This window comes from Gordionus sp. m RMFG-2023, chromosome 4 (genome assembly GCF_954871325.1).
Source record: "Gordionus sp. m RMFG-2023 chromosome 4, tfGorSpeb1-WG-v2, whole genome shotgun sequence".
Lineage (NCBI taxonomy): Eukaryota > Metazoa > Nematomorpha > Gordioida > Chordodea > Parachordodidae > Gordionus > Gordionus sp. m RMFG-2023.
Genome location: NC_088778.1, coordinates 31,614,843 through 31,631,378, shown reverse-complemented (window position 1 = coordinate 31,631,378; position 16,536 = coordinate 31,614,843). Strand labels below are relative to the sequence as shown.

Sequence of the window (16,536 nt, the reverse complement as noted above, 5' to 3'; positions counted from 1 at the left end):
AGCTGGGCAAAAGGGCCGAAGGCCCATTAAAGTAGGTCTGAGGGCGAAGCCCCCAGGATTTTATATGTATGGACCACCTCTAAGGAAAATTCATAGCTACGCCACTAATATTGATATGACCGATTAATACTAACCTTTATATTGTTTTTTTTTGTGTTTATATAAATTGATTTTTTTAAATAAATTGTGAAAATTGGTTTTTTTATATAAATTATTATATTAATATGTAAATTGATTTTTTGTTTGTAACATGCTATATAAGCATTACATTTTTAGTTTTAGAAGATGTAAAAATTTTTAAAAAATAAATTAAATAAAATTTAACTCGTAACATTGATTATTCTTAGAAAACTTTAGCAGGCCTAATACCAATGAATGGTGCAATAAGTAGAAAATTAGCTAATTTTAATAATATTTATGAATCATAAATAACCGAAACTATTCTTTTTTTTATATGTATAAGAATTGAGCAATTTGTATACTTTTTAATTTTGAGATCTATAACTAATTATGTTTCTGTATTTGTATATATATTAATATAAATTAATAAAATGAAAATCTAATTATAGCAATTTTAAAAAATGTTGAATAGAATAGAATTGCTTTTATATACCATAAAATATTTGTATTTACCTAGTGTGTATATTATAAATGATTACCTTTTATGAATTTATGCAGGTGGACCAGAAAGTAAAATTTACCTATAAAAATTAAACTTATTATTATAAAGAAAAATCAGTATATTGCTACTGGGACTTGATAATTCTGGGAAAACCTCACTAATATATAATATATCTAATAGTATAAATTTTTTAGATATTATTATTTAATTAAATTCATTTAGAAGAAACTATAAATACCATCCCTACAATTGGATTTTCTTATAAAAAATTTGAATGGAATAATAAATTAATAGTTACTATTTATGAAGTTGGTGGTTCAAAATGCATAAGAAGCATGTGGGAAAATTATTACGCTGAAGTATAATTAATATTTTATAAATTTATTATGGAAACATTTATTAAGGTGTATGGCATTATTTATATGATAGATTCAACAGAAGGTAAAAAAATAGAAGAAGATAAAGACATAATACCAAAATTATTATCAAATAAATTTTTAAATGGGAAACCATTTCTAATGTAATTTAATTTGATTTTTTATATTTAATAAAATAATTTACATTACAGCTTTGCAAATAAAAAGGATATAAAAGAATCAATATCTGGATTGGAGATTTGTCAATATTTGAATATTCCTGAATTAGCAGTTGAACATTCCACATTTATATATTATGTAAAATTTATTTCTTAGTTTCATTTAATGATTTATTATAAAGGACAACATATCCTGCATTCCATTACTTAACATGCCAAAACCCACACTTACAGATATGGTACATTCATTTTTAAATGGGAAAAACCATCAACCAAATGCAAAAATTCACATAAGTGCAATAAATCCAAGTTATGAGAGCGAGAGCATTGAAGGTTATATTATTGAGCCAAAAATGGAGGACTCAAATATTGCAGACAAATCTGATATTCTAAAATATGGTCACAAAGATTCTATTAATTATCCTGATATATTAAATCCATTTAGTGAAATATTTTCAAAGATAGAACCTTGTTGCTCTAACTTAACCCCTGAAGTTCCTAAAAATGGAGGCATAAATAATGTATTCAAACAAAATCCTTTTGAAATAAATGACATAAAAACAAAACCAGCAAACTTCATAAGTAAAGTACAAATTAGAAGGCACCACAAAATAGGAGCTATTGACCAGCATTTAGAACAAATTAAAAAAGTTCAAAATCCTATAATATTCTCAAAAAAAGTGACCAATGAAATTGCTCATGAATATCCTAATGAGACACTCAGACAATCCAATGAAAGATTATATGCTGGTCTTAATTGGCTATTCATAACAATCGAAACTCAACATTACTTCTTGCAAAAAAGGGTCAAGCAGGATCTTAAATCCCGAAATAATGCATAAATCTTTTGTCACTCTTGGAGATATACCAAATTTAGAAAAAGTGCAATAATTGATCTCATTGTCTGAGACTCTATCATACTTAAATATTAATGAATGATAATGTCTCTTATTTATATACTTGTTATTTTATTCAAATTTTTTTATGAATCATCTAAATGACCATAGCATTATAATACTAAAACTTATTTGGGTTGGGAATTTATGTTAAAAATTTAAGCCCTAACTCCATTTTAATCTAATGTACACTTAAAAAAATATCTCAACATGCAGGAGACAAAATAACCTATTCAATTAATAAGTGTAACATTTCATTGTTCAATGTTTTAGATCATAAAATGAAAATTTGCCAGTTCAAAAAGCAGACAATCCAATTTCAGGGTTAGGCCTCATTTGTAGTAAACACGTAATGTTCAAGCGTTGCGTCATTTAACGCAGCATTATTATAAAATTAAGCTAATAAAATTTGAAAAACATATGTTGTGATGCGTTGATAAAAAAAAGTATGCAATACGATTATAAAAATAATAACGAATTCAATTAAAAAGGTATATGAATTTTTTATAATTATCTCCATTTTAGCTTTATCTTAAATTAGTTTTTAAAATTTAATTGGTTGTAATAATGTTGCGTTAAATAACGCAATGCTTGAAGTGTTTACTATAAATGAGGCCTTAGTTAAATAATCCATTGGTGCAATATGAAAATTTCCAACCCATTAAGGATTTGGTACCAATCGACTTATAAAAAACTTTCATATTTATCTGGAAATAGCTAGCTAATTTTATAATTATTTAAAGAATGATAAATCCAAGTCTTATATAATAAAAAATTCCAACATATTATAACTCAGGGATTTTAAGTTATGCATTTATGTAAGACCTCCTAGGTGTCACTCATGCGATGCGTACTACATCGCTAAACGATATAGCTATATAATTTAACGTTATGTATTTTGTAAGCAAGATGATGTCATGCGATTTTCATGTAATAGTGTGACTCCATTTTTTAAAAAATCGTTATTTTTTATATATAAACGATTTTGATTAGTTGTTTAAAATTATTACATTTTTAATAGATAAATTTTTATTGAATATGTTTATACTAATACAATAAGTAAATTTATATATATATATACATTAATTATTGCACAACTATTTATATCGTTGCATTGATCATTCCATTGTCACCTGCAGTTGCGTAATTAAAATTCTAATAAAGTATTTACAATCGGAAACAGAGCATGATTGTGGATGATTGAGCTACTTCAATTAATTTTATAAATTCAAAAATGATACTAATATAATAGTTTTTAAAATTTTCTTTCAACATAATAATGACTTTTTTTAATTAAATTTTTGTTCAAGTCTGAAATTTTCTTAATCTAGAAAATTTTTTATTTGTTAATCTTAAACATATTGGTTAGAAGCTATAATTTCCTAAGAATCACTTTATAGTGGCCATTTAAAAATACATGTATATGCAGGTAGAGGTCTGCAAGATGATTTTTTTCACGGCCCCAACCAGAATTTTAAATTTTTTTGCCTGAGCCCGACTAGAGCACACATTTTCAGATCCAACTTGACTAAAAATTTTTTTATAATTTGATTAAATATCATGATGTCTAAGAAAAAAATAAAAATTATGTGTATTTATTAACATATTGCCAATGACATATAATAATACCTAGACTGACGATGCATTCATTAAAAGTGTATATCAATGAACAGCTGGGGACATTTGGATTACCCATATTATTATAAAAATTTTAAACGAGAGGTCAATTTATACTCCTATGCCTGCCGCAATCTTTATTAAAGAATTGCCTGATCATTGAGATAATAAGGAAGCAAGTTATCAATTTAATAGTAGTTTTTAACCTGAGAATTATTACTATATGGGTTACCAAAATGGCGGGTCCAGAGATTTGCATTCAACGAAGCTTTCAAATGCATTATTATAAATACATCGTCAGTCTAGATATTATTATTAGATGTCATTGCATATTGCCTACCTTAAATATAAGTATATTTAGCCCCCATAATCTAATCAATCGTTATTATAAAGTTTTTATTTAATTTGTATAAATTTTATTCAGTTTAAAATATACAAGGGTAAAGTTGAAATACAATCGAATTTAAAAGCGATTGTTCATTATATAAAAAATTTTGCATTATGTCGAAAAAAAGGTGATAGAAAATTTATATAATGAAATATTTCCAACATTTATTTATCGGGTCTGCCACATCTAACAGCTAGACTCGGGCCAGAGTAAAAAAATTTTCAATGTCCGGTCTATATGTAGGAGTATTAAAGAAAAATTTAAATAATGGGCAATCGTGCTTTTGAATTGTTTGTTGTAGGCCTCTAATGTGAATATATAAAATTAAAACTATATAACATAAGTGAATTATGTTTCAATTACATATTTAATTCAAATCAAGGTAAAATATATTTGTCATTTAACAAATGTTAAAATTCCTTCCTTCCCATAAGGGAAGTTTCTTAATATTTTTCGAATATTTAAAAACAAAAATTGTATTCCGAGTCATGATTTCAATCTTTGAACCATGATTTACCTTAAATCTTATCTCATAAATCATTTTTGTATTTTGTAAAAATATTGAAAATAAAACTTATGACGGTTCAGATATATAATGACTGGCATTGCCCGAGCGACCAATCGAAATAAGAGCTGGGTGTGTTGGCGACTCTAAATCCTCGGCATATACCAATCCTTTCCAACTCAATTGGCATAAGTAGTCATCTATTAATATTAAATTTTTTTAAATATAATAAACCGATTAAAGGGTATAGAAACTTACAGCTGGTGACGATACTGATATCTAAATTTTCCTTGGGGATCAATGCTAAATTATCCATTTTATTAGTTAGCATAGTTGAAGAATCGTTCGTAATTTCTTGATCTATAATTTATAAATTGTATTTATTGTTGAAAAGTTTTTAGCATTAAATAAATTAGAGGTTAATAAAAAAGACATTATTTTATTGAAAACAATGATACTAATCAAATATTATAATTACTCGATAAATTGGTATCTTGAGATCCAACCGCTAGGGCACCAGTTTCACGAACTTGCGGCTCAGCTAAAGAGAGCGTGTTAATGAAATCTAAATCCACCGTTTCAAAGGAATGACCGCCCATTCCGCCAGGATCGGTGCAAGCTAATTCCATTTCCCATGCGGTCAATATAGGTTTGTGAAAATTCTTCGATTTTTCTAGTGGCATCATGCAAGTTTCAGGACACGAAAGGAGAACGAAAACATCTACTTCACCGTAATTAGCCAACTTATTCGGATTCAGTTTACCGAATATGAAGGTGTAACTCTTTTTGCCAGCTCTTTTTACCATTTCTTTTAAACTTTTCTCCGGTAAAAAAAGTAATACATATTATATAATTTAGAAGATGTACAAATATTTAATTTTTATATGCCTATTTAGGAGTCTAATTCATTGGTCGTTGGTTCCCGTTAAATTTTTTTAAAATTAAATTGATCTTGGGCAAATCTCTTCTCTTCTGGAAGAAATCTTTTCCCCTTTCCTCGCCAATATTATATATATGAGATCCTTAATTATAAAATCATCGGATTTAGCATATTAATAATAATGAGATCATTTTCATAGGACTTATAAAAATATTCTTTAAAATAAATATCCTGATCAGGATAGCTGAAATCCAAAACATCTGACTCTCATAACAGACAAAAATAAAACACGCGATCAAAGATATTAATGTATAAAGTATTTATAAATTGCAAACGTCCATAACTGACAAAAATTGTATGCAGATAACCAAATCTTTAAAAAAGCAATGTTTTTTTTTTCAAACATAAAATGGTGGGCAGTATAAAAAACATATGATAGGTATTTTAGCAATTAATTAAATTCCATGTTTTTTTTATAGATTTGGGCAATATTTAAAATAAATAGTCAGTTTTAAAATAATTTGAATAAATAATTTTCCAGTTTTTTTTATATATTTGGGGATTTTAAATTTTTTTTAACACCAACCTTTGAAAAAGGATTTAAGTAACCTCAACTGTAATGAAATGAAAAAGTTTTAAAAAAATCAAACATATACCTAGGTTAAAGAAAATAATCTTTAAAAATTCTTAACCATTTCCTGGGAACAATCATATACACATGATACAGAAGAGGGTAAGAAAATTTACTTTAGATATAAATTTAATTGATAAAAAAGGAGAATAAAAATGCGTAGGAAGAATTTTTTATTTTAATATTTTTAATGATGATAAATGTAACATTATACACATCTCAATCATACAACAGTTAATTAGATAAGATATAATCTTAAATTCATGACAAAACTATTCTTAGCTAAATTAACAAGTTTATTTTTATATTATATTAGTTATTAATTAGCTTTTATAATAAATAATACTTGCTAATAATTAAGGGAAAAATCATATAATTCTACCATTAATAACTAACATTATATAAAAATCAAGTACTGACCGACCACTTTTAATAAAATACTGTTTTATAATAATTTCTTATTAATTAATGTTATATTTTATATATTTTAAAAGGTTATAATATTCAACGTTATATTCGAATAATATATTTGTCATACAAATATTACGTATTTAAATTTAATATTATATAAAAGGTCAGTTAAATTGATTGGAAATAATATTGACCATTTTATTTATTCAAATTATAAATAAAATTATATTATTAATATATTATTAATAAAGTCTAGAGTTGTTAAAAGATACTTTTTAAATGGATCTAGATACAGATACCACATTTTTTTATCTAGATTTAACAACCCTGATAAAGTCTCACACAAATTTTTAGTTATTCATAAAATAACACAATAACAATTAATCAAAATATTGAAAGAAAAAAAAACTTAAATTATTTCTTAAAAAATCATATTTTAATTACTAATGAGATAAATTTTGATTATAAATATTTTAAAAATATACAATATTTATGTTAAAAAAAAATATTTAAAATATTATAACCAGGGATCCAAACTGAAACGAATATCGGTTCGGATAAAAATACCGGTTCAAGGTTCAGGTTCGGTTCGCAAAAAATAAAAATATCGGTTCGGTTCAAACCTTTGAAAACCGGTTTGAACACTTTTGTATTTAAACCTACTTTAGGATTATGTATAATAAGGAAAATTTTTTTTTTACTTCATAATTAAAATAAAAACCTTCATTTTTTTTAATTGCACATTATAAAATAATATTTAATTTATAAATATAACAAATAAATATATCAATGAATAATTTTAATATGAACAATTACTTAAAATTTTTTTATTAAGCCGCACAATTAATATATTTTCAAAATTCGTCTCACTTAAATTACATCTATAAGGAGATAATATAAATTTAATTGTTGAAAAACATCTTTCCACACTAACTTGGGTAGCTGGCATTGCCAGTATGATATCACATTTGATGTGTCATTAATAATACTATATATGTAAATAATTTATATATTAGATTTAATATTTTTCTAGGCATTATAATTTATAAGCTAAAAATATTTAAAAAATGTCGTGAAATGGCAATATAAAGTTTAAAAAAATTATGACTGACGTTTATCAATCAAATGTGATTGATAATAATTTTTAAAACAATTTGAATATAATTAAAATTTTTGCAATATACTATTAGTCATAACTTACATATTATTTTATAAGCATAAAATTATGAGGCTCGAACCGGTTCAGAGGCATTTTAGCGGTTCGGTTCAGGTTTGACAAAAAATACCGGTTTTATCGGTTTAACTGTTAAATTCAGGTTCGGTTAGGATCCCTGATTATAACTCATATTTAATTACAGTATGTTTTAAAAATTTTACGAAGTATCTCAAAGATAAAAATTAATATATTCAAAAAAAGTTTATATAGAATATGACAGAATGCGTAATTTAAGTTAAACTTATAGCATGTATATTTAGTATAAAATCAAAATTAAAAAACTGGCCATTATTTTTAACAATCTAAGTCTATTTAATATAAAACAGAAATTTTATATAGTTATTTTAATTTAAATAAATGTAAATAATGGTTACATATAGTAAGGTTATGTTTCAAAGAAGAAGAAAAATAATATAATGCTAATTAAAAATATTTGTAAATCAAAATAAAATATAAAAGTCAATAATATTTATTCCGCAAGATGGCGTATATAATTTAAAAAATGATTTACATTAAATTACTTAAATATAATTGCTGATTTTTGATATCCCCCCCATCCCTTTCTTACTTATATCTCTGGTTATATTCCATCAAAATTTTATCATTTTCATAGACGTTGGAGACAGGGTTTGGGCACGATACTCAAAGGTAGAAGAAAGTGAATAAAATAAAAATTATCAGACTTTTTCATTCTCTTAAATTTAGCAAGGAATTCATCTCTAAAATGTAATATAATATAGCATTAGATGGGTAAAGTTGGCTTTGTCCACTAAAATAAAATTTTCGGATGGGCAGTCAGATTCGGAAGGGGAATAAAATCCACACTTCTGTAATAGGAGTTAAGTGATTTATAATTGATGGAACTTTTATGATTTCGTTATAAGGGCCTGCTAGTGTGCCATCGTCCAGGTACCATACATATAATTTAAGATCACAATTGGAAGACTTTTATAATTAATTGAATGCCTTGGCAGAATAATGCTGGACCTAAAGGGTCTCCTTGTTGGATGCCCTGTTTAGATAGAATGATAGAATCATTAAATTTTAAAAAGGTGGGTTGGTTGTAACATGCAGCGATGTATGTTGTATAATCTGGGAAAGTTTCACAAAAAGAGGGTATAAAATGTCCTAAGTGAATTGAAGGCATTATGTAGGTCGATTTTGAGAATGCATTGATCATGTGTATTATGGAGTATGACACGTGTCGAGTGGGATGCAGCCTCACATCCTCCAGAAACATTAAAACCAAGCTGGTTTAGTTGTAATAGATTAGACAGGTTAGATTTTATATGGGAGCAAATTTTTTTGGAAATGATTCGCCAGAAGAGTGACCCTATTGCAATAGGCCTGATGTCCCCATTGGTTTTATTTAAGGTTATTAAACGAGCTCCAAAAATGATGGGCTGAATGGAATTAGATATATTATTATGAAAGAAATGATTGAGCAATACGGGGAATTGTGCAAGTATATTTTGATATAGGGGTAAAGTTGTTTAATTATATCTTGGAGATAAGTGGCTCGAAAGCCATCGATGCCTCCAGAAGAATCTTTTTTGAATGACTTTATTGTTTCCAATATTTCCATCTCGGTTAGTGGAATGGGATTATTAGATGGTGGAAGGATGATTTGTGAAAGATCTTGAGGATGTTTAGATTGCATAGCCATGAGAGTTAAATCATTATTGGGGGCCATAGTATCACTTGAACAGGCTATGTTGATAGCTGAATTTACATTGCATAAGTTAATTTTATTTTCAATAAGCTTGGCCTTTTTTTTATCTGCCAAAGCTTATTGAAAGAATGTGGAGGTTGTTTGGGAATATCAAAATAACTAGTATCATTTGAATTAATGTTTTTTTGATGTTTTGTGTTAAGTTTGATTTTGATGTTGGAATAGATTTAAATATATAAATGATAATAGCTTAATCCAATTATCTAAGCTTTTTATTTAGGGAGATTAAAATAAAAAAAATTGTGAAAATATAATTCTAGCACCTTTTGGAATACGAGCTATTGTGAGGGGGACTTTCTTTTATAAATTTTTCTAGCCATTCTTGTGCCTCAGCAATAGAGGTTGAATTAATGTTATTATCTGGGCATGAAGATATAGTTATAGGGATTGTTTCTGTGTTGAATGTATTGTTGGAACTTAAGTTGTAGGTCTTGATTCCAAATTAATACTATTAATAAGAGCAGGATAAGAAGATGGAGGCATATAAGGTTCATTGTTGTTAAAGAAAGTACCTGATGAAAGGGGGATACATTGTTATTGCAAGTGGGACATATCACCATGGTTCATATTATTTTTATGTATAATTATGTTTAAAGATTACTTTATATTGAAAGATTCTTGATAAACAAAACAAAACGTATCTCAGATTCAATCAGGGTCAGCTGGTGGATTGATGATATGATGATTAATCGATTTATTTAGATTGATTTTGTAAAAGAATATAAACTGAAGTACAAAATATATTAAGGCAGTTTAAAATATAATTAATTGTTATAAAATAGTAAAATATGACAATAAGAAATGATATTTAAAAAAAGACTATATAATAAATTTCCTTTAAAAGATATCACTTCTTTCAGGTAAAAGCAGGTGACGACATCAAGAAAAAAAAATTATGAATAAATTACAATTATTAGTATTGTAAAATGTATGGTGAGTAAGGGTGCATTCACAGTAGAGAGCGACAGCGACACGACAAAATACAAATATGTGTAAATACCAATGACTATTCATAGTGAGCTTTTGCGACGCGACAATCCCGCCAAATTTGTCGCATTAAACATAAAAATCACATTACAAAACATTTTGTTATTTTCAAAGCGACAAACTATAATATGGCCGAAATACAAAATTTGCAAGTAAATTTTTGATTATAAAAATATCATATATATATTTTTTAGGATATAAATAAATAAGAGTTGATCAACTCTGTTAGATTTTACCCTTGTCTTTATGACAAAAGATCAATTGTGTGTAAGTTAGTTTCATTAATTTAACTATATTTAAAATAAATTTTAAAGGTGAGTTGGATTCATAAAGGATATCAATTAGTGATTGAGAAATGATGGGGAGAATTTTAAATTAATATAAATTACTAATAGTTATTATATATATAGTTATGTTTCAAGGAAAAAGAATATAATGCTATTTAAAAATATTTATAATAAAAAGATAATATAAAAGTCAATAATATTTATCCCGCAAGATGGCGTATATAATTTTAAAACGTAATATTGATCTACATTTAATTACTTAAATATAATGGTCAATTTTTGATATAGAAAAAAAAAATTTTTTTGTATTAAATTTTAAAAATTATTTGATTTCTTAAATGAATCATTTCATAATTAACCCGCGAGTATGCATTTACTTAAAGGGGTCTCAAAATAAATTACCCCCCCCCCTCTATTACATCTCTGGTTATATTTCATTAAAATTTTTACAAAATTTTATCATTTTCATCGATGTTGGGGACATGGTTTGGCATGATACTCAAAGGTAGAACGTGAATAAAATAAAAATTATCAGACTTTTACAGGTCCCTGGCAAGGTTCTATCAAAGAAATGATATTTTAAATTATTTATTTTAATTTAAAAAATAAATGATGATAAGGTTAAGCTGTTACACGCGAAAAGATGAACCATTGGTTGGGAATGAATAAAGGATTTATATATTAATATGGAATGAGGCATTTTATAAAACATATATGGCCGTCACCTGACTTGCTCAATTTTTTTCTAAACAGAAATCTGTTTAGCCGTCTATACAGTTTTCACTAAACAGAATAATATTTATATTTAGTACATACTTAAAAACAAAACAGCATAGGTGTCCTAGTTCAAAATCTGAAGTATTGGCCTCTAAACAGAAATAAATTTTTTAAAAAAGACGAACCGACACATGTGGCCTAAGCAGGGATCCAAACCGAACCTGAACCGCTAAAACCGGTATTTTTTATCGAACCTGAACCGAACCTAAACCGCTAAAAATATTCTAGCCGAATCTGAACAGAACCGCTATAATGTCTCTGAACCGGTTCGAGCCTGCATGATTTTATGCTTATAAAACAATATGTAAGTTATTATTAGTATATTGAAAAAATTTCAATTACATTCAAATTATTTTAAAGATTATCATCAATCACATTTGATTGATAAGTGTCGGTCATAATTTTTATAAACTTTAGTATATTGTCATTTTACAACATTTTTTTAAAATATTTTAAGCTTGTAAATTATAATGCTTAGAGAAAAAATTAAATCCAAAATATTATTATATATGACACATCAAATCTTATATCATATTGACAGTGCCGGCTACCCAAGTCAGTGTGAAAAGATGCTTTTCAACAATTAAATTTATACTATCTTCCTCATAGTGTAATTTGAGTGAGACGAATTTTGAAAATATATAAATTGTGCAGCTTAATAAAAAAAATTGTAAAAAAAAGGTAAAATATTGTTCATATTAAAATTAATCATTGATATTATTCTTATTTTTATATTTATAAATTAAATATTATTTTATAATGTGCAATTAATAAAAATGAAGGTTTTATACATGTGTTTTTTAAATTAATGATAAAATAAAAAAAATATTTTCCCTATACATAATTCGAATGTCGGTTTGGATACAAAAATGTTTAAACGATTTTTAGAGGTTCGAACCGAACTTTTAATTTTTTAAGAACTGAACCTTAACCGTTATTTTTATCCGAACCTGAACCCGAACCGATACTCGTTTCGGTTTAGATCCCTGGGCCTAAGCATTTTTTTGAAAAAAAAATCAATTTTTTCTCTTTTGAAATAATGATCAGCCTATAACTGAACATGGGTAATTCCATGACAAATCGACCAGTGATTCGGCCACCATCTCAAAAATGAATGAAATTTTTGACTTTGAAGGTGTATATCTTTGAATCTGGTTGAGTATCACTCTAAAATATTGATTATACAAAATAGAAAAGAATCATGCCAGGTTTCTTTCATTTAAAAGATGGTCGTCCGAAAATCTCGTTTTTTTGGTCGATTTGACGTGGAACGACCCACATGGATAAATCCTTTTTTATATTATCTATTTTCTTTAAAAAAATTTTAATAGGCCGAGAAATAAATTTTTGATCAATTATTATGGACTTAAAAATTAATATTGACAAATCACCTACACTTCGCCAACTCCAAACAGGCTTTAGCTAAGTTTTCTATTACATGTAAAAATTCGCCTCTAGCTTAAAGTTGTGGTTTAACTGGGAGCAGAGGTTTAAGTCATATCTTTAAAAAATTGTTGGAATTCCATATTATGGCGGGATGGATGGCTCATAAAACATGCCCTATGGCCTCCATATGGTTTAAATGTTTTCATTATAGGGTTATCAATTCAAAAAAAAAATTATGTGACAAAATTTTTTAATTTTTAAAAATTATATCATATTTTCTTTAAGGATTATACAAAATCTTTCAAGTATAACTAAACTCTTTTAAATTTATAAATTTTTATATTAACTTTCTTAGAGCTATATAATAGAAAATTGTATCATTGTTAAATATGTGCTTTTTTAAAAAAAAATATCAACCATCATAGATCACCATTATATAAGGAATAAAATGATTACCAACCACTGTATCATGCCATCCTGGGTGCACCCTCACACTGAATATATAACTAGTTAGTTAGGCTAGGCTAGATAAATAAGTCAATTTTTTTCGGATTTTCTCCTCGCTCATAATAAGTCAGACAGAATGCGCGACAAAGTATACAAAATAATATGGTGTATTTTTGGTATATTTCGTTGCGAATTTGCGCTAACTATGAATGAGGGGTAAAACGATAAAAGGAGGCAATCGGTAAAGTATCAAGTAATAAAAACTAGAATATAACGTGCCTGCAAATATTATTTGACATGGATTGATGCTATATAGACATTAAAAATGTGTAGGAAAATTCTTCTCTAAATTAAATTGTACAGGTCAAACTTTAGTATAATTTTAACCAACGACCAGAAAATTAGTCAAAAAATAATTGACGGGCGTGAGTGGGCCAGACAAGCATTTAAATAAAAATGCAGCCTATAATCTAGGCTCTGCAGATCTTTACTAGTGGCTAATAGAATATATTTTATTCCAAAATATTATTGTTAGTTTTGTTAAAAAGCTGGATAGGGGTTGATTTATAAAAATGGCCTGATTAAGATTTTAGCCAAAATAATATTATGTAAATCTGCACATTTTTCCCATAGATGGCAGAAAAGGTTTGAACCTTACCAAATCTCGAGGCTTACATAATATTATTTTGACTAACATGTCATTTTAAAAATTGACCCAAATAAGGCTTTTTAACAATTGACTAATATCATATTTTGGCAATAAATTAAACAATAAATGGCAAGGTTAAAGAAGAAGTGATTATTTTTATAAACAAAAAATATTATTAAAAATTGAAGCATATAATTAAAAGAAAAAAAACCTTTGTATAGCTTCGATTATTCGAGAATCGGCTAATGTGCCAATTATAATTCCCACAATTTTAGCTTGGCGTCCTTTTTCAATATAGAAATACCTCCTGGATATCATCCTATTCATAGAAAAATCGTCTCTAAGCATCAAGCAATCTAAACTTTTCTGGTAATTAGGATCATAAATGAAAAATGAATCCACTTTGTCAAACCTTCTCACTGAAGAAGTATTAATTTCTCCACCTGATAGACCATTTTTTGAGGCATAAATTTTGGGAAAATATCTAAAAAATATTCTAGTAAATGCTGGGCATTCTTGGTGGCCCACAAAAATCAAGAATGATTGGCAAATTTTTTCTTCAAAATCAAAAGAGTTTGGGGATTTTTCATTATTTTCATTATCCTTGACTTGGTCCTCATTAAAGCTATATGAGCTACAAATCTCAGGTGGTATGACAAAATTAAGGATACCATTTTTGACGATTTTAGTCCTCACAAGTTTATTTGCATTATGTGGAGAAATATTTTGAATAGATTTTGAGGATAAATATATTCTGGAGCATTCCCTGATGAATTTGTTTTCATTATTATTATTACTAAAGTAATTGTGATTTGTTTCTGACATATTTTCAGAGCAATAACTGTTAGGAGGAAAATCAGGGGCTGAGATAATAAAATCTAAAGTGATCTTTTTGTCTTCTGAATTGATGCTGGAATTATTTTTATTCAATCTTAGCAACATATCTGTGAATTTTTCTTGCAGTATTATTTCCATGGCATCTAAATTCTTTACTAAATAGATTTTATAAATAAGTTTTTATACATGAATATAATTAAAATTATACAGTAAAATTTATAGATTTTTATCTAATTTTGTAAAATTATAATTAATGAATTATTATATTAAATTACTTATATTCCTGAAATAAGAAAATTCATAAAATAGCAGAATTTGAATTTTCAAATTTGAATCAGTCATATGAAGTTTTTGATACTCATTAAAAATAGAGGCTACACTTGTTAGTATTTGTTCTTGTTCATTGGCATTAGAATCCTTTTTATTCAGGGGTTCATAAAAAATTGAATTTATAAAATCAGTCACATTATATTTTTCAGATGAATCAAGATGTGCAAAGCAATAATATACAGGAAAACCATTTTTAAAATTTGTTATATTATCATTGATAGTTCCAGAAAATAAACAAGCTGGGCCAAAGTGTATTAGTGAATCACAATTTGCATGTTGAGATGCTATTAAATCGACACAACAACTAAAATACAAATATTTTTTATTAATTAAAAGTAAATAAATATATTCTTTAAAAAATTCATAATTGTAAATGACACATTAAACTTACTTTCCATAAGATGTATCTGCTAAAACATATGTTTGACATTCAGATTTGGCTTTTATCAAATTAGAAATGTCTAGAGAATATTTAAGATACTCATCAGGAAATTGTAAAGCGACCTGTAGATTATTATTATATAAAAACCCTTAAATTAATTTTACCCTTTTATATCCATTCTGATTTATCCAATTTATAATAAATTCTATTTCAAAGTATTGATAAAATATTTTGCTCCGCATGTTAAAACTCTTACCATATCCAGCACGTTGGTCATAGACCTGCCTAAAGTGAGCGAGGGTGATTTCAATGGAGACCTATCCCCCATATAATTTTGCAGTGGGGTCGCTAGGGAAGGGTGTGTAGGGGCTCAAGTTCCATGAAAAATTTGAATAGCCCCCTGAAGCAAAAATTTTTTTAATGACTCCTTAATATCCCCATCAACTAAAAATAAATTTTTTTGATTGCTCCCTGAACAATTTCTTTTATAATTCTATTGAGTAATATATAGATATAATTTTATTATTTAAAAATTAATAAGACTATGTAAATTTTTATTAAATGAATAATTAATACAAATAAATTATATTTTCACTATGTCAGCTTGCGATCAAAATCTGTGTTAAAAATATATCAATATCACTCACTAAATATTAATTTAGCATTAACAGTTGAATGAATTCTATTATTTTAATTATTATCTAATTAAATTAATATAATCATTTATTAATTGAAAATTAACAAATTTAATTGTAATTAGCCGAGTTTAACATCACTAATCAACTATATTATTGATTTTTATATTTAATTATCATGTCTCTTTCTAAAATTATTTTCAAGATCCAAATCCAAATAAATATAGAATATTTTTTATAAAAAGTAAGTAGGCATGTAGTTTATAATCCTTATATATAATTAATTATATAATATTAGATAAAATGCCACTTTTGCAGACGTATTTGGCAGTTTTATAATAAATTACAGTTAATATTTTTAAAATTTTCTAATCAATGCTTTAGAT

The 16,536-nt window shown here is 26.4% G+C and overlaps 2 protein-coding genes across 4 annotated transcripts; one reads left to right on the top strand and one right to left on the bottom strand.

The window, feature by feature from the left end:
- Positions 1-665: 665 nt before the first annotated feature.
- LOC135928358 (uncharacterized) lies at positions 666-2,950 on the top strand. Its single transcript, XM_065464808.1, has 6 exons — positions 666-690; positions 731-801; positions 845-981; positions 1,027-1,142; positions 1,191-1,296; positions 1,340-2,950. Exons 3-6 carry the CDS (start codon positions 958-960, stop codon positions 1,997-1,999), a joined length of 906 nt encoding a protein of 301 aa, XP_065320880.1. The 5' UTR covers positions 666-690; positions 731-801; positions 845-957; the 3' UTR covers positions 2,000-2,950.
- A 163-nt stretch (positions 2,951-3,113) lies between these two features.
- Positions 3,114-15,788, bottom strand: LOC135928092 (2-(3-amino-3-carboxypropyl)histidine synthase subunit 2-like). 3 transcript variants are annotated; one of them, XM_065464424.1, is made up of 8 exons: positions 15,680-15,788; positions 15,525-15,637; positions 15,079-15,437; positions 14,178-14,958; positions 5,042-5,379; positions 4,822-4,923; positions 4,633-4,763; positions 3,114-3,261 (listed from the first exon to the last, which is right to left on the bottom strand). In XM_065464424.1, the coding sequence occupies exons 1-7, from the start codon at positions 15,755-15,757 to the stop codon at positions 4,633-4,635; spliced, it is 1,902 nt and encodes a 633-aa protein (XP_065320496.1). In that variant the 5' UTR covers positions 15,758-15,788; the 3' UTR covers positions 3,114-3,261. The 3 variants fall into 3 exon arrangements, with proteins under 3 accessions (XP_065320496.1, XP_065320497.1, XP_065320498.1); XM_065464425.1 differs by having other exon boundaries at positions 3,114-3,258; XM_065464426.1 differs by lacking the exon at positions 3,114-3,261 and adding an exon at positions 4,147-4,363.
- Positions 15,789-16,536: the final 748 nt, after the last annotated feature.